The sequence below is a fragment of the Crotalus tigris genome, unplaced genomic scaffold, assembly GCF_016545835.1.
Source record: "Crotalus tigris isolate CLP2741 ecotype Arizona unplaced genomic scaffold, ASM1654583v1 scf7180000017854.1278166, whole genome shotgun sequence".
Classification (NCBI taxonomy): domain Eukaryota; kingdom Metazoa; phylum Chordata; class Lepidosauria; order Squamata; family Viperidae; genus Crotalus; species Crotalus tigris.
Genome location: NW_024096676.1, coordinates 1072951 through 1091930, shown reverse-complemented (window position 1 = coordinate 1091930; position 18980 = coordinate 1072951). Strand labels below are relative to the sequence as shown.

The window sequence follows — 18980 nt, the reverse complement described above, 5'->3', positions numbered from 1 at the left end:
AAACTGCAAACAATCCTGTTCTGCTGCAGTTTCTTTGTAAAGCAATATGACCAAATAAAAGTATAACAACATTATTTGCATGTAATTTAAAAGCCTTTTCAGAATTTAAATGCCTTTATTTGTCAGAGGTTAGCTTCACAGTACAGGTTGTCTGTTCTGAAATTTAAGATATAATTCTGAACTGCATATAATTCTGGACGAGGTAAGAATGCACTCCAGATTTTAGAAGTTCCTGATTTTTACTTGTTCTTCCTAACCCATGCTTACTGTACACGCATCACCAAGTCTTCCTCTTCAGTGTTTAATCAAGTGCAGTGTAAATAATTGAACTTTTGCAACCAATGACCATCCAGGTTGTAAAAAACTTCCTAATGTATCAGTATGTGTTTCCACAGTTACTTAGCATACATCTGCACTGCCAGATTGCCCCATCACGAGTATGGGCTGCCAACCTTTTCTAGAGGATAGTTAAAAGACTTCACCTTCTATTTATCCATAGCCACTTGCCAATGTGACTTCTGCCATGGTTTGGTGATACCTGGTGTACAAATGTATCAAATCTAACATCTGCTACACATACAATGAATATGAAGCTCTATTTACTAGCAGAAAAAAACCTGTTGTGTAGCAAGTTCTGGAAACCCCAGTATAGGTTCTGAAGACAGAATTTCAAGAAGCTAAACAAATAGGAAATCCAGCTACTACAAGACTATTTTCATTACAATTCTTCAAATATGAATAATGATGAAAGGATACACACAGCATATATTATATACTTATTGAAAAAAACTTTATTAGTGGCTTAGCGTGTAGTGTATTTTGAAACTTTCTAACAGCCAGACCTGTTTTATTATACAAGTTACACAAGTCAAGAAGAATGGGCTCACTAATCTTAATTTCAGTATGAAATTAATATAGTATTTTTCATTAGATGAACCTTTCATGATCCCTATATTCCCTCTCATAGGATCACTTCGCTTTAATTTTAACCTAGTCACTTTGTACATCGCTAAATAGTCTATCTTTTTGACATTGCTATATTTTGTTCTTAGAAATCTACCTAGTCTATCCAAATAAACATGACACTAGCTCAAATCTATTATCCTTCATTTGAAAACGTTCAATTGATTTGTCTCCAACAAGGATTCTAAGTATTTTTTCTTAATGTAGGCAGGTTTTCAACATAGAAGGGGACTTCTGCAAATAATATTACTCTACAATTATTTATAATGGCCCCAAATTTTTCTAAAAAGTCCTCAGCCTTCAGTGTAAACATTTTTATATTTGATCTTAAGAATTTACAATTACAAAGAGATATTTAAAAGTTGCTTTTCTCATTCTTACATCTGTTTGTTGGATTTGACTACTGTCAAATTCTTATTTCATGGAGTTCTGTGTAAAAACTGTGAATGGAATTTGCACTTTGAGTAAGGAAACAGTTGGGTGTAAGAAAATTACACAACAATGCTCCAACATTCTCATTTTTAGATAGTAAAATTGGGATGCTATTTCAATTACTAGAGGATACTATAAAAATAATAATTCATTTCAGGTCCAGCATCCCTTTGCTTTTTCAAACATCTTACAGCTGCCTGTATGAGGTGCTACAAGACTAGTTCTCCCACGTTACAAAATATTTTTTACTCTGGACAGTAGATTAGTGTAGACAGTAGTCCACCCAATACCCACAGACCTGTTACCCAGATCATATTTTTCATTATAACTAAGGCATAGAGTGATATAGGTCAGAGGTCCCCAACCTTTTGAGCACCAGTTCTGTGGAGAAAGGTTTTTCCACGGACTGGAGAGTGTGTGGTTTTGTGTGCTGCCTGCATTCCATGGATGGGGCTTTGCTTGTTTGTGCGGACCGGTTGTTGGCATGCCGCGGCCCGGTACTGGTTCATGGCCCGGGGACTGGGGACCTCTGATATAGGTGTTGCTCCAAAGGCAACCTTAAAGAAATGCATTGTGAGATCATGTCTACGAAAACTATTTTGTACAGACAGCTGCAGTAACCACCTCAGTTTACATAGCTCTGAGAAATCCTCAGAGATTTTTTTACAGACCATCTGGGCAATGAATGAGTGGCAGAAGCATGCAGAGGAGAACGATGGAGAGAGTCCTGGTTCATCTTCCATCTCAAGAGGCAAGTCTTAGTCCTGCTGCTGCCTAATTAGGTAGCAAGTCTTCCTAGGATGTCCCTGGACAGCTGTCAATCTCTCATTCTCCATTCACACTCTAGCCTTTGGACAGACTGAATATCATGCCATAGTTTCTGTTTGAAACATCAAGAAAAATGGGAAAAGGGGAGTTGGTCTTACCTGAACACCTTTTCTCAGGGCGCACGCTGTGGTAGATTCGCGCGATCCTGGGTTCAGCTACCTTCCGGAGCCTACCCCCCCCCAAGCTGTCTAGTTGCAGGGAATCTTTTTAAAAAGGCTCCCGTTGATCGCTGCGGCTTTGAAAATGGTGGCTGCGGCCCGTTTTCTTCCGAAAATGGGCTCCGTGGCCTTCTGGCAATTTTTAGTGCCCGGGGGGATCGTGGGTGCAGTGCTGGTTGTGCGCTGCGATTTCACCACTTTAGGGTCTAATTTGGGCGAAAAACAGCCTTTGTTGCCTGAAAACGGCAACCAAGATGGCGCCCGTGGTTGCCCTGGCTGCTGGAGTGAGCTCTGGCGATCCAGATTCAAATTTTGAAACCAAGTCTGGAGCTTGCTATTTTCCCCCAAACTGGGAGAAAAACTGGGAGGCTGGGGAGAAAGGCACAGCAAGTAGTCTCTGCTGATGCCTTCTCCCCCCCCCCAGAGCCCTGGGAATGGGATGGGAAGCTGAAGGAAATTCCCCCCCCCACCTTTTAATTAGTTTGAGATCACAAATGATCTCAGTACCTGTGGGGAATTTGTTAAGGGAGAGTAACCAATTTAAGTTAGCCAATAATTTAGGGAGAATCCACCAATGAATTGTCTCTGACTAACCTGAAATATCTGAGAGCCAAGCCAAAACGAGTCTTCAAGAGCTAAGACCAAGTTAAGAAAACCCATTGGTGGATTCTCCATCTCCTGTACTGGAGAAAAGAGCCATCCTCACATGTAGAACCCTTTAGCAAGGAAAAGATACCCCCCCCCCCAAACAATACATTTGATCACCAGAAAGCAGACCTGCTTCTCAGTCATCCATTTTTGGAAGTGTGGCATCAACCTTCCCTAAAATCTGGGACAGATCTTAAAATCTGACAAACAAGTCTCAGCTCTCATTTAAAAACAAAAATAAAAAAACCTTCCCCTTGGTACAAGACAACAAAGAAATGCTTTTTTTTTTTTTTTCAAAAGCAGAATCCCTTTAGTCAGCCTCAGCCTCAAAAATGTGCTTCTTGTAGAAGCTGATCTTTTAGGTTCTTTTTATTCCACATTAAGGTATTTGGCCACAAGAAAGTTGCAACTTACAGCCTTCCTTCTGCTCTTTACTAGTGACAATGAAAATTTCAGGGATGAAATAGCCAGACAACAACACCATTATATCCCACTGATTTCGGTGTGAGGATTAAAGGCATCTGCATATACACAACATGCTCCCAAACATTAATAAAACATAAGGCATAGACAGTTATTTCTCACTGTTATTTTGATATGGTTCTCATTGTTATTGGCATTGTAATGTAAGCTAAAATTGTTTCATTCTTTGCCCAGAAAATGTGTGTCCCAAAGCAAAGTGATGGGGGAATGATTATTAACTGAAATCCATTTGGGGTGAGGGGGAAAAGAGAAAGCTTTAGGCTCTAAATGAAAAGGCAATGGATCACTTATGAAGCTTAAAGAAGTGGAAAGGATTTGTGTTAGGACTGTCATAAAAGCATCGACTGATGAATGGCTAATTGGGATGACCTAAATGACTTGTCCGAATATTTTTCAACTCCCAATGTGAGCTCCTTATGTTATTCTTTATAAAAAAAAAAGGAAAAAGAAAAAAAGCTAGCCCAGGGAATTTGTGTAGGCTGGACACTGGTGAATAAGCACAATAACCCATTAGTGAGTAAGAACTTGTAAAAGTTGTTATTCTCTTTGCTTCAAAGGCTGTCAACAATGCTGCCAATAGCTTCGTTAACTAGGCATTCACCTAGCACTAAATTTATCTTGGTGGGATTCTGTTCAGACCACGGAGTGATCACTGCTGTGCACACCAGCCAAAATGGTGTGATTCAGCGAGGAGGCTGAGCGGTCAGAGCCTTCTGTGGGTCCGTTGGCGCTGTCACTGCGCTGGCAGCAAAGAATCTGCTTGAAGGTGGCACTCATTTCTTTGTCCCGGTAAGAGTAGATGATGGGGTTCATGGCAGAGTTGAATTCGGCAAGCAGCAAGAAGAACTTTTCATATGCTAGGACGTCGCACTGTGGGCAGCAAACGTCAAGAAGGAGCAGAACTAATCCTGGTGTCCAGCAGATTATAAAAGCACCTGGATAGGACAAATAAAAATACATTTGGTCTTCTAGATATTATATAATTATTATGTAACTATTATATAGTATACAGTAATAATAATATAAGGTAGCAATAGCACTTAGACTTATATACCACTTCACAGTGCTTTACAGCCCTCTCTAAGCGGTTTACAAAATCAGCATATTGCCCCCCAACAATCTGGGTTCTCATGTTACCGGCCTCGGAAGGATGGAAGGCTGAGTCAACTTTGAGGCAGTCAGGATCGAACTGCTGGCAGTCAGCAGAGTTAGCCTGCAATACTGCATTCAAACCACTGTACCACCACAGCTCAAGATGCTATATAATATTGCCTAGATCAGAGGTCCCCAAACTTGGTCACTTTATGACTTGTGGACTTCAACTGGCTGAGAAATTCTCCTGAGGAATGCTGGCTGAGGAATTCTGGGAGTTGGAATCCACAAGTCATAAAGTGGCAAGGTTGGAGATCTCTGGTCTAGATATTATATATTCTATCACACACTTTTTTGAAGATGCTTTGCAGCATGTACTCATTTATCCACTGAATGCCTCTGTGAACTGGACTAGGCTTGATTAGTCTAATTTAGACTAATTTGTCTAATTTATGAGGTTGCTAGGGGTCAGAAAGAACTTACTGGCACAGAAGGGTGATGTTCAGAATGAAGCAAGGGGATGAATCTAGATTTATTCCTCTCTATATCATAGTGATTCTCAACATTTGGTTTGCTTTCTAAATTTGTATTCACCCAAGGATCCTTATTTTCAAAGAATTAGACAAAAAAATGACATATTTATTTATGAAGCTGAATTTGGATTAACTTTAGCAGATTAACCAATTACCTTCCAAAGTTTTAAAAAGTAACTAATACAACAAGTAGATTGGATATATGTTTTGAATCAATTAATTCTGTAATCCCAGCATTATTATTATAAAGTTTCTATACTGTACCTTGTGCCTGCTAACTTTGTTCCTCAATTGTATCATACCTCCCAAACGGGAACACAAAGATTGTCTGCAACTAATTATCTGTACACTGAGGGCAGAGATTGGCCCCTTGTACATCTGCTGAGAAGCACAAATGATCCTGTTGTCAGCTTCTTAAATCTAATATAACTTTCCTTGAATAGCTCCAGTTCATTTAAGAAATTGCCAACAGCTGTGATGTTTGCACTCAGACATACTTCAAATTATCTTTTCTCCTTCAAATCCTGTTCACTGCACAACCTATTGAAAAGTATACCGTAGATACCTTTGCAGAATAACCTTAGTTTGCAAGAGGTTTGTTTGCCTGGTGTATTTTATCCTTTTTGTAACATTTCAATGACTCTTCTTTCCTTCCTATCCAATTGTTGTTTTGTCTCACCTCACTGCCATCAAGTTTGTTTTATTATACCAATTTATATGGCTGCCCAAATCAAATTCATGACTCTGAGTGACTAACAGTAATTATACAAACAAGAACACACATATTATTTGCAGCTGAGGTTAAAAAAAAAATCAAACCCCTCAACAACAAATCAGCACAAGTGTTGTACTAGCTCTGCTACACAACAGATCCCCCCAAGCCTGGTATATTTTGCTCTCCTACTTCTCTTCTTCTCCTTTTCAATGCTAGATTCATCTTTTACCCATCTTTTGGGAACTAATATCTTCCATTCAGTTCATCTTCCTATCTACAAATATGCATTGTTTTAATAGTAATCTTAATAATTTGGAAAAAGTTTTATAACCAAAAGTGCAATTCATATTGAAATAGCTCATAATAATAATAAGGTTATTGCCCACTATTTTTAAAGTAAATGAATATTCTACTGTATATAAAATTAAAAGCATGTATCCTGGCCAGAGATGCCTTCAGCAAACCAAAGTGGTGCCAAAGTGTGAATTATAACATCACAATGCAAGCACCACCATTTACATACGTTAATGCAGTGTCACACAAGTATAAAAGTATCAAAATTTTGCATTGTAACACTGAAACACAGGCTCCATTGCTTTTTTTCTTAATGCACATAAAAAAGGAGTCAAATTTGTATGTGATGACATAATGCAGTTTTCCATCCCATAGCCCAGGGGTGTCAAACTGCTGGCCCATGGGCCAGATGCATCATAGCAAAACCGCTCCTACCCCATTGCTGGCAATGGCAAAAAAGTCGTGACACATCACGTTGTGAGTTTGACACCCCTGCCATAGCCCATCCCTTATGGATGCCATAGTCAGAGCTAATATACAGTCATATGAATTTAGAGCCAAGGGCTTAAGCTACAATTTAGCCAACTCTAGTTAACCAATTCCATAGTGATTTTGCCCCTCCTTTCTGGGTAGCTGTTTAAAGTAATTCGGAGAACAGCCTAAGATGTATAAATATTCATGTCTTGAACCTTACTAGTCCTTATTTAGGTATCTGAAAAGAATGAGAATGAAGAAAGCAAGGTTCTCTCCCCAAACTTCAAAATTATAACAGGCCTATCAGCAAAAAAAATCCAAGCACTGAAGAACTAGGTGAATTGTTTTAAATCTTTCACTTTTCCTCCAGGTTTGAAATAACTTTATTTTCCTTCTGCGGTGCACGGCATTTAAGTTGTCTGTCTAATCTCTCTAGCTGTGCTGCTTATTGATTCCTTGTTCAGATCAAGTCTGAATCAGGGGAAATCAGGAGATCCAGACAGTTGAAATGAGTATAAGCTTAAGCTCTCTACAAGAATTTGACCAACTGGCCATTAAGGGAAAGAGAGGCATTCAAGATGGGCTGGGCCTAGATCTCTTGTGAAGGTGCAGGGACTCTGTGAGTTATGATGCATTTGATCCCTCTTTCGGGCTCAGCCTAGTCATCTCCTACAAAGCCATTTTTGTTGTTGCTGCTGTTACTATTTTAATTAATTAAAAGCATTGATTTTCCCTGCTTTCATGTTCAGAAGGAGGAAAGGAAATATATGGGAATGTGGAATGCTTTAGAATGGTGGACTCACAGTGGTATGTGTCTTGGAAGAGGCAGATAAATTGCAATAACCAAAATGAAATGTATAATGCTTGGGAGATGCTTAATCTGTTTGTTAAGAGAATTTTCCAAGTAGGCCTCAACTCATTATAATTTTAAATGACAATTTATCTTCTTCCCAGTACTGGATGCGTTAAAATAGCAGAGTTATTTGTAGGGATTTCAAGAACTGGATTTTAAAATTCTTAACTTCAGAGAACACTTTTCATATTCCTTTATTTATAAAAAAATCAGAAAATTATACTCTAGGGCAGATTCCCAGGATATATCTAAAAATATTTACTGTATGTTTAAGAAATCCAGTAATATATTCATACCACATTCCACTCAATAGACCTTAACTTCAGGAAGAGCGCTGGGTGTAGATATTATATATTCAGAAGCAACACACTGCCATAACACAAAAATAGAAATCCTTGATGTTTTCACATTGCATATTCTCATGAGATAAATCCACTAGTTTTCTTTTTTAATTACATTTAAATATATCACATTGTCCCTACTTGTTATTTTGAGCAAATTAACTTCACATCCCTTAATTTGCCAACAAAACTATATTAAAAAAAGAATACGCTGCTGCTATATATTGACATCTATCCATCCATCCATTTATCTGACAATTCAATGCTCTTGGCCAACATAAGAATGAAATAATCTTCTAATTGCATTGGCAACTGAATAAAACTTTGTCACATTTTTGGAAATTTCATTGTAAAAAAGACATCAAGGGGAAAAAAGAAACTCTAGTTTCAGAGAAATTCACACCATGAGTAAAAAGTGAGGTTCTGAGTTGGGTGTGCCAAGAGCAATAGAGAGGGCAATGAAATAAAATATGACCTACTGTACTGATTTGATTGTGGAGAAGAACAGATGCAGAACTATGTGTGTAAGAGATGTTACTGTATCTCCCACCCATGAGCAACTAACGTTAAGGTGCTGATCCTTGCTAACCTTAATGCTTTGTATGTGTAACAGAAGTCATTCCATGGAGATAATTGAGGAGACGGATTTATAGAAAACCAACAGACTAATATAAATTGTGTGATAGAGAATACATTTTCTTACTGTACTCTGAAAGGTATCTCTCTGGACTGCTCTGTTTAACCCAAACCATAATTAACCCTGAGCTTAATACTGCAGTTTGGCCAATACTATACCTGGGGTAAGTAACAGGTTCTTGGCAAAATTCTTAACACTCAAACAGGATCAGTACCTATTTAGTGGGTGGATGAAGCATCGTTAGTGTAATACAAAACAAAACAAAACAAAAACATGGTACATTTAAAGGCTCTGACCCAGAGCAGCAATTTCTGTTTCAATTTTAGTCAATATAAAATTTTAATTCCACTTACATTTAGTGTCTGAAATATTTTACATGACTTAAATTTTACATGACTTTTTTTTTTTTTTTTTTGGTTAACAAACAGGAGTTGCTGATGCACAGAACTTTCAAGATGACCAGAAGTTTTAAAAGAGGATGGGAAAGCTTTTCAGAGATAGTTAAAGTCAGAAAGATATGTGAAGTTAATGGAAGGGATGAGTCCCAGCTGTTGTCAAAACAATTTGAAATATTTATTGTTAGGAAACACACAAAGCTGCCCCTATGGATCTTATCATTGCTGAAGGCCAAAAATAAACAGGAAGTGTTTATATTTTTCTCTTCTTTTATCAATGAGGCAACAGCTCTGTGCTAGGGAACATACAGTTTGTAAAAAGAGATGTGGCAGCAAACATTTGGCTGAAATGACTAGAACTGAAAAACCAGATGCCGCAGGGTTAAAACAAACTTTACATTAAAACTATGAGTTTTAATGCCTTTTTTTGAGGGAAGAGTAATGGGTTATTGTTTCTCTCTTGTATCAGGATTGTGTCTGTATTACTTAGATGAAATTTCCCCAATTTGATAACCTTCACTTCTTAGACTTAAATGATCATTCCAAAGCCAGCATGGCTAGAAAACTGTGGGAATTCAGTTCTAATATAGTTAGAAAACAGTGGACGGCAGAAGCTACCCCAACACTGGGAGATAATGGTGATGATATGTTTTCATCAACGTTCCCAGTGATATTCTAAATGTTAGGTTCAGGTAATTCAGGTAATTATTTATTAATATTCAACTAGGGAGGTTGATGGAGACCCAGTTTGGTGTGGTAGTTAAAAGCACTTAGCTGGGAGAACTAGACCATGAGTTCTAGCCCTGCATCTTCGGGCCTGTCACTTTCAGCCCTGGAAAGAAGATGGCAGTGACAAACCACTTCTAAAAATCTTGCCAGGAAAAGAGTCTCTAGGCCAGGGGTCTTCAAACTTGGCTCTTTTATGACTTGTGGACTTCAACGCTGGCTGAGGAATTCTGGGAGTTGAAGTCCACAAGTCATAAAAGGACCAAGTTTGAAGACCCCTGCTCTAGGCAATCACCAGGAGACAAAACTGATATAAAGACAGACAGACAGACACACAAAAAAAGGTTCTAATGCAGTGCTTCTCAACCTTGACAATTTTAAGGCATGTGGACTTCAACTCCCAGAATTCCACAGCCAGCATTGCTGGCTGTGGAATTCTGGGAGTTGAAGTCCACATGCCTTAAAATTGTCAAGGTTGAGAAACACTGTTCTAATGTATAATAGATCTTGTTTATGTGTCATAGTTTTCATTTAATAATCTGTCTAAAATGTTAGCCTACATGAAAAACACAATTAAGCAGATACTAACGTCACTTAACTTGTGAGAGCTAGCAACATACTATTTACCTCATAATAAATGAAGATTGTATATATGCAGGTTTCATTTTCTTCCCACAACTAGATTTGGCTAAGCAATTATAATTGTCCAGAGGTCACCCAGAAGGCAAATTGGATTCTGCATCTTTCCAGCCCAACTACAATGCCTTAAGCCCTACATCAGACTAATGTATCAGAGATTCATATTCAAGCAATAAAAATGGCAGGAGAAATAACTTAGACAGACATCCCTTCCTGTTCAAACCATTAATATTAAATTAGAGTCATTAACTAACTAGATGCATTTTTTTTATTATTCCCATAATATGTGCATTGTTCTGGGAAGCACCGAGATTCTGCAGAAGAACATCTAAAACCTTCAAAATACAAAGCTGCTCCTTGACTCACGGAAAGAGCTGGAGTAAAGAGCTCCATGTCACATTATAAAAATACTAAATGACAATTCTTTGTAAACACTTCCTAGATAAAGATTATGAAATACGAGGCTGAACTGTTTAGTCATCTTTCCAATATATCCAGATCCAAAACACTCGCCAAAAGTGTTTCAGAGGAAAATGATCACTAAGCACTTGAGATCTTATGAAACCAGGCCACATTCTAAAACATTCCTTTGGCAATAAAGCCCCTGCCCGTTTCCTGCAAACCATGAAATTTCAAAGCAAATTCACTTACTGCACCTTCTTTGGCTCACCACAAGAGGTCACAAGAAGCATAAAGTGGACAAGGGATATGCATCTGCCAAAGCTGGTAGCAGCTCTGGTATACTTTTCCTAGTTAATTATGATTAGGAAGAACACTACTTTAAACAGAAGGAGACCACACCTTCCTTGTCAAATACCAACATATGAGAGGGCCCAATTCTATTTTGTGCTGGTGAGCCTATTTAGGATTTGGAGAACATGCATAAGTCTCCCAGAAGAGGCTTTCTACAACCCATAAAATATATAAAAGGTGGGAGATCCTCCTCCTCCTCCTCCATTTTTTTCTGGGCTGATGGGCCTGATGTTTCCATTCGTTCTAATCATTACCCAGTTTTCATATTTGAACAACACTTAAACAGTGTGGCAGTCGGCAGGAGCAGACACAATTCTATGTAGGCTTATCTGCAAGTAAATTCTGTGTTTTGAGCTGCGTACCGTATAGCTTTAGTGCTTAAAACGGATAGATGTCATCTCTGTTGAAATCCTAATGAAGCCACCTCTATGCTTTAAATTCACTAAGTATTTAAGTAAACCACTGCCCTGCAGAATATAATGAATTTATGCTGCCCTGCTTTACTAAAGATAGTATAATGATAAGTATTGCCACTATTATTTCTCTTTGTGCCCTGATAGAAAAACATCTGTTGCTGCCTAGGATTGAACTCTTAACCTTCTGAGTGCCTTCACTTCTAAACTACTACACCACTCTTCATATTCCATTATGAGCTGTGGTGGCGTAGTGGTTAGAATGCAGTACTGCAGGCTACTTCTGCTGACTGCCAGCTGCCTGCAGTTCAGCAGTTCAATTCTCACCGGCTTAATGTTGACTCAGCCTGTCATCCTTCCGAGGTTGGTAAAATGAGGACCCAGATTGTTGGGGGCCATAGGCTGACTCTGTAAACTGCTTAGAGAGGGTTGTAAAGCACTGTGAAGCGGTATATAAGTCTAAGTATTGGTCTCCCAGGATTCCCAGCTTACTCCTTTAGTACTCATTGGGATTCTTAGACAGTCTTGGATTTCTGGGACTAATTTTCCCTAAAGAAATGCTGAATTTTCTTAACATGTCTCAGCACCACAGGTTCTTTAAACAGATGTGCCAACGAGTCTGTGAGTTTAACATTTTCAGGAAAGAACATAAAGTTTGTACAAGGGATGGCAGAGTTTATGGAAAGTATATCAATAGAAGAAATAAAAACAATCTGTGACTTTTTAAAAAAATGCACTCAACAAATTTAAAAACGGGAAGAAGAGAGAGAGAGAAAGAGTCCTGTCACTGAGGATGAGGAGGAGAAGCATGATAGCCAAAAAACAATGGAATGTGACACATTTACTTAGCAAGGGATTTGAAATAAAACAGGAATGTTCCACAGGAACAGAATGCACAACAAAGTTTCAGCTTTCTGCTACTTGTACCATTTGCAATGACGGATCACTTGAAAACAAGCTGGTTTAGACATCTAATGAAAACTGGGTTATTTTATGGAGGGAGGACTTATGCTAGAGCTTGTCTGCGTGCAGCGTATTTAGAGAGAGTAAGAGACAGACAGATTGACTGCACATAGTCCTTCACCTCCTCAGCGGGACAATTTCCTTTCTGTGCTGAGATTAGCTCTCAGTATTATCACTGTTTTTAAAGCTGACCAAAGCAGCCTCATGCTGCCAGATAAAACAGATGCTTATTTCATAACTCCTGTCAAACATGCACTTAACAATCTGTCTGGAATATGCCCCATATGTGTGAATACTTTTTTTTAAAAAAAAAAATCAATAGTTTGGGAACTTGTTGCTCAATGAAAGAGGGAAAAAACCCCTCTATATATTCTTCTTTTTGCTTGCCTTAATACAGGGCTTTTCACCCTTTTCACCCATTGTACCACTTTTAGGATATGGCAACATCCAAGTACCACCAGTTGCCTAGCAAGGTGTCAAAAATTTGATGATCAAAAAAAAAAAAAGGGAAAAAAGTGATAAAGTACAGGCAGTCCTCGACTTATAACAATTCACTTAGTGACTGTTCAAAGTTACAATGGCACTGAAAAAAGTGCCCCCCAAGCCACAGCCGAGCAAGACACCTGCCTGCCCGCCCGGCGGCGCTCTTCCTCTTGTCCAAAGTTTTCATTGTTGTGAGCATTTCTGTTGAGGATTGGCAGCAGGCGGTGTTTGGTTTTTATTCCCCCTGTCTGCTGAGTGGTTGCAGCAGGTTTTGGTCACTTCACATGACCCTGGGACACTGTGACTGTCATAAATATGAATCGGTTGCCAAGCATCTGGATGTAAATCACAAGACCCTGGAGATGCTGCAACATTCCAGCCGATCGGCGCTTCTTCTGGGCTCAGCAGAAGCACCAGGATCCGCGCTGAGCTCCAGCTGACAGTCCCGAAGAAGCGCTGATCAGCTGGAAAGCGGCAATGATCCTGGCGCTTCTACGGAGCCCTGATAGCCCTGCAGCTTCAGCCATCTCTCGCTCAGGCTTGTGCGGTGCTGCCACTGGTTCAGCTCATTCCCCTCCCCCACTACTTTTCTAGGATGGTCACATACCACCTGCCAGGTGCCAATGTACCACAGGTGGTACGTATCGCTGGTTGAAAAGCCCCGCCTTAATAAATACTGAGTTTCTACAAAGAAAATCCCAGACCTTGGACCCAGTTAATACATTTTAATGGATGAGTTCCACTGAAGGAAAAGGGTAGAGGAAACGCAGAGCTTTGGGTGCTAAAGCATGTTTCTTAGTGAGGAGTATATGGATATAATACTAATTTTGATTTAGTTTTAATATAATTGGGTGAAGGGCATGATGGAATGAGGACAAGATGATGGAAACTGACCAAAAAACATAAACAACTGGCATTTCTTTCAACTTGCAAATATAACCTGATTTTGGAATGTCACTAAATTACTATTACTAGGCTGGTTGCTACATGGCAAGACAACACAAACATAACCTGTGTAATTATTTGAGATAGAAATGATTTAATTATTTTGTGAAATTTCAGAATTTTGACATTTGTTGCAAATCTTACTTTATTCTGAGCCTTGGCTTTCTTGATTTCATCTTTGTAGGTTTGGGCTATTTGCTGGTGTTCTACCTTAGTTAGGTGTCCCTCTTTCCATTTTTGTACTTATCCTTTTTTTCTCTCAGTTTCTCAGAGAGTTCTTTGTGCAACCATCTTGTTTCTTCATGGATTTCTTTTTTTTCCCTATCATAGTATGGGCTTTTATAATCATATCTTTCAGAGTTTCCCAAGCTTCTTCAGTTGTTTTCACCTTTAAGATTTTCATCCACTGAATCCTTCCCAAGCTCTAGGTTTGTTAAAATCAGGTTTTTTAAACTCTAAGACACTGGTTTGATTATGTTCTAGTACTTGTGCCTGCATTATATTGAATTCCAGTATGACATAGTTCCTGCAGCTTCAACCCTCTCTATCACTTCTTCTCTGTTAGTAAGAATTAGGTCCAGTATAGCTGTCCCACTAGTTCCCTCCTCTGCTTATTGGGTGACAAAGTTGTAAGCTAAGTTATTAGGAACCTGTTCTTTCTCCCCCTTGATGCAGAGATTGTCTCCCAGTTGATGTCAGGATTCTGTCAGTGACTGTATCAGCAATACCTCTATTAATTCACAAGATATGTTAATAGATATTCAATTGAAAGCAACACTGTACGGTACATACATTCTTCTTCTTCCACTTTCAGAAATTCTCCTGAAAGCAGCCTGTTTTCTGTATTTTAGTATCCCTTCTAGTCCAATCTAGCACTAAATAAAATTTGCTTGATTATGGAGCATACAGCTAATATCTGGTGTTCTGGGTACCACCTTTTATGGACCTACATTTGGTAGATTGCAGGAGATGGCCTTTCTCTGCTGCAGTGCCCACCCCATTTTCCCCATCCTGAAGTCAGGTTAGCCCCATCCATGTTATCATTCCAGAAGTCCCTCGGGACCTGGTTATGTCACCAGGCCTGGGGCCCACAGAGAACTAGAAATATTTAGATGATTCTATTGTAGTAGATCTATTTTACTCTTTCTGTGTGGTTCATATATTTTAATTATGTATAGTGTTTTTCATTTTTAATGTTTGTTATATTTTTATAATGATTGTTTTATATGTATTTTACATATCTGTTGTTTTATTGATTTTTTTATGCCACCCAGAGTTGCTTTTTGTGAGTTTCGTGATCATTTATATATGAGTAATAAATAAACAAAATAAATATGCCAACAAGACATTTGAATTATCCTGGAATAAATTCTGCAAAATGCTGTGATAAATTGTCATTTCATTTTTTTTTAAAAAAGTTAAATCACTGACAATAAACAAAGAGGTTTGTGATTCTTGCCCATTCAACACAGGAGTAAATAGAGGTATTTTTGTACATCTATAAATATATTTTCAATATAAATGTTCAGAAGATTACACAGCCTTTCCACATGAACACAGCCTGGATTGTAATAAATTTTAAATAATACATTTTTCATATTCATCACCATCATTTTTAGCCATTGTCTATCCATTGCAGGATGAAGGCCTCTTCCACGTTTCCAACCAATACAGTCCTGAGCTTTCTTTTGCCAATTGGGCCCACAATACTTGCTGATGTCATCGATCCATCTTGTTTTAGGTCTCTTTGATGGATGTTTTTATCAAGTGGGATCCATTCTATGACTGCTTTGGTCCACCTGCCATCAGTTCCTCTTGCTTTGTGAGCAGCCCATTTCTTTTACTCTCTTGATGATATCGTATACATTCATTTGTTCTCTAATTCAGGGGTCCCCAACCCCCAGTCCGTCAGTCAGTACCGGGCTGCGGCATGCCACAAACAAGGAAAGCCTCATCTGCAGGATGCAGGCAGCAAACAAAACCACGCCCCCTCTGGTCTGGGGAAAAACCTCTCTCCATGTAATTGGTCCCTGATGCCGAAAAGGTTAGGGACCTCTGCTCCAATCCATGTGCAGGTCTTTCTATCCTGTCTTGTAATACCAAGCGTGTATCTTTCCATGGCTCTTTGCGCCACTCGTAGTTTTTGTATCGATTGTGAGGTTAGTGTCCATATTTTACTGGCATATGTTAGAGTTCACTGGCACATTTTTCATATTATACCACAAATATTTTCTAAATCTTGTTATTAATGGCATGAAAAAACAGCAAAGACAAGGGTCTTTTATGTTTTTTTCAGGGTATCTCTCATTAATACTGACTTCCATATTATTTTATAAAAAATTGGCAGTGCAAGTCTTGTTATACTTCAGAATGTGCTTAAGGAAAAAAAAACACTTTCAAGACTTCCTAAGGCTTCCAGTGCTTCTTATTTTTATAATTACCACCCACAAGGACTACAAATTTTCTTTTAAATCACAGCTGGCAAAAACACCAAGTTTGTACCAAAGCATTCCACTTCATTTTCACTGTTTTTTTTAATCACTAACGTTTGTTATTTCAACTCAATCCATCTTTAAGGATTTATTTTGCACTGCCATGTATTTAAAATGTATTTATATGGCTGTCCATTCTTAAGCACCTTTGGGCAGCTCACAGCAACAATAATTACTGGTAGATTCCATTTTCACGGTCTTTAGTGGAAAACATTAGCTTTTCCCTATTGACATCGTCCCGAATCATTTTCAATTATTTCCCATTAATAGTGTTTAAAGATGACAAATTTAGGGAAGCTTGAGATCAGGGCAAGAACTATCCTTTACATGTGTATCAGATAAATTTATGATCTATGCAATTTAAAAATAGACTGATTTATATAAAAAGCAATCCTACAGAAATTATTTTCTGCTTTCCTTTCAGAAGAGAACTCAGTTCTTGAGTTTACTGCCTTATTTTTTAACCTCCTTATAGAACTGAAGTTAGAGGTTAGTTTGGTTTGGCAAAATAGAGGCTGGATTCGAAACTGAAAAGTTGTAGTGTTTCTCAGCACTGGTTTCCTTGAATTCTCAGAACAATTTGCTGAGTATGTTTACATGATCTCAGATACCAATTTTCTTGTTTGAAAATTTTAAATAGCAAATATTCTCTTAACACTGATGATGTTACTTAGTTTGGGTAATGAAATGTCTGCAAGAAAACAATTAAGCTTAGAGAGCACCAAGGACCCCTCAATTGTTCTCTTCTGCTTGTGCCACCAATCCCATTAAAGTTATAAAAATGTAAACTTTCTTTCGTCCTCCAAGTCCTTACAGAGTATGCAAAATCTGTAATTTATTTCCGAGAATCAGTCTGCAGAGAGGGATGAATAGCATCAGAAATCACTGAGATTGGTGGGATCAAATTCAGCAGGATCTCCAGATAAGCACTTCTCTGTTGAAATATGTTCTAATTGCTTTGTTAGAGTGTTTCATTTAGCAAATGACAACATCTCTACGCTGTCCTAAATATGAACAAAACAGTTCTGTCTTCAATAGTGTTGCATTTCTACAAGCACTTTTTTTTCTGCATTCTTCCCACATTGTTTTCAAAATGCTCCTTTAAGGTCCACATGAAAACTCCAATGCTTTCAATTTATATACATTTTTGCATACAATTTATCATCAGTTTTTGGAAGCGCGTACTTTTAATATATGTCTTCTCATACAAATTTCTCTAATACATTATTTCTATAATTTATGCAATATTTGTCCAGAGAGAAGGGGCGTTGTCTTACCTGAACGCCTTTTCTCAGCAGGATGATGTAGAGTCCAAATGGATGGGTTCTATGACGGCCTTCCTGCCTGGCAGACTGGGTAAAAACTTCGGCCACACCCCTTCCTTTGGGCGTGACCCCAGTTTTGACTTAGGCGAGAAACTTTGTTGGAATTAACATTGCAGCTCTTTATTATATCTTTATTATATCCCTGCCTAGACCTATCCTCTGGGTGGGCTTGGACTCTACATCATCCTGCTGAGAAAAGGCGTTCAGGTAAGACAACGCCCCTTCTCCAGCAGGATGACTGTAGAGTCCAAATGGATGGGACATACCAAAGCCCTCATGTCCCCCTGGGAGGGAATGTCTAGGCTACCGAACTCTGAGCAGATACGACCTGTTGAAGAACTCTTCTGCCAAAAGCCGCGTCTGCTGCTGCTAGGGAGTCTAAACGGTAATGTCGAATGAAAACCGAAGGTGAGGACCAGGTTGCGGCCCTGCAAATCTCTTCCACCGGAGCTTGCGTTAGCCACGCCGCAGATGTGGCTGCGCTCCGAGTTGAGTGGGCAGTCACCTGAGTGGGTGCTGGCAAATCCTGTGAGACGTAGGTCTGCGCTATGCAGGCTCTGATCCACCTGCCTATGGTGGAAGAAGATACCTTCTTTCCCATAGTTGATGGTTGAAAGGACACAAATAATGCTTCAGTCTTTCGGAAAGCCGAGGTGCGTTTCACGTAGAAACACAGTGCTCTCCGTACGTCTAGCTTGTGCCATCTGTGTTCTAGCCTATGTTTGGGTCTTGGACAGAAATCAGGAAGCGTAAGTTCCTGAGATCTGTGAAAGATGCTATTTACCTTCGGGATGAAGGTCGGGTCTGGTCTAAGAACGACCCTGTCTTTGAAAAAGGTACACAGATCCTTCCTTACTGACAGTGCTGCTAGTTCTGAGATTCTCCTTGCTGAAGTAATTGCCACAAGGAAAGCTACCTTCAGTGATAGGTGATGGAGTGAGCATGTTTCAAGAGGTTCGAAGGGTGCTGATGTCAAGGCTAGAAGGACCTTAGGCAGGTTCCAGGACGGGTACCTGTGTATGACTGGGGGCTTTGTGTTAGATGCCCCTTTTAAAAAGGCATTAACCGCTGGATGCTGTGCTAGGGAAGTTAAGTTGTCGCAGGAGAGTACAGTTGAGAGGGCCGATATCTGTCTGCGGATAGTATTGACTGACAGGCCCTTATTAAGACCCTCCAATAGGTAATCTAGGATATTGGGTATAGATACTGCGGTCGGGTCTAGGTGAAGCGAAGCGCACCACCTACAAAATCCCTTCCATGTAGCGTCGTAAATCCTATTAGTGGACGCTCTTCGTGATGCCTGTATGATCGATATCACCCCTGCAGAATAAGATTGTTTAGTTAAGCTTTGCCGCTCAAATGCCAAGCGGCTAGTTGTAGCCACTGGGGGTCTGG

At 39.2% G+C, this 18980-nt stretch overlaps 1 protein-coding gene across 4 annotated transcripts in view; it reads right to left on the bottom strand.

Moving 5' to 3' along the window:
- Positions 1-773: 773 nt before the first annotated feature.
- LPAR1 (lysophosphatidic acid receptor 1) overlaps positions 774-18980 on the bottom strand; it is a 74417-nt gene continuing 56210 nt past the window's right edge. For all 4 annotated transcript variants that reach the window (XM_039343455.1, XM_039343458.1, XM_039343454.1 and 1 more), the window contains one exon: positions 774-4447. In XM_039343455.1, coding sequence (XP_039199389.1) covers positions 4146-4447 — 302 coding nt within the window. In that variant the 3' untranslated portion in view covers positions 774-4145. The remainder of the gene's footprint in view (positions 4448-18980) is intronic.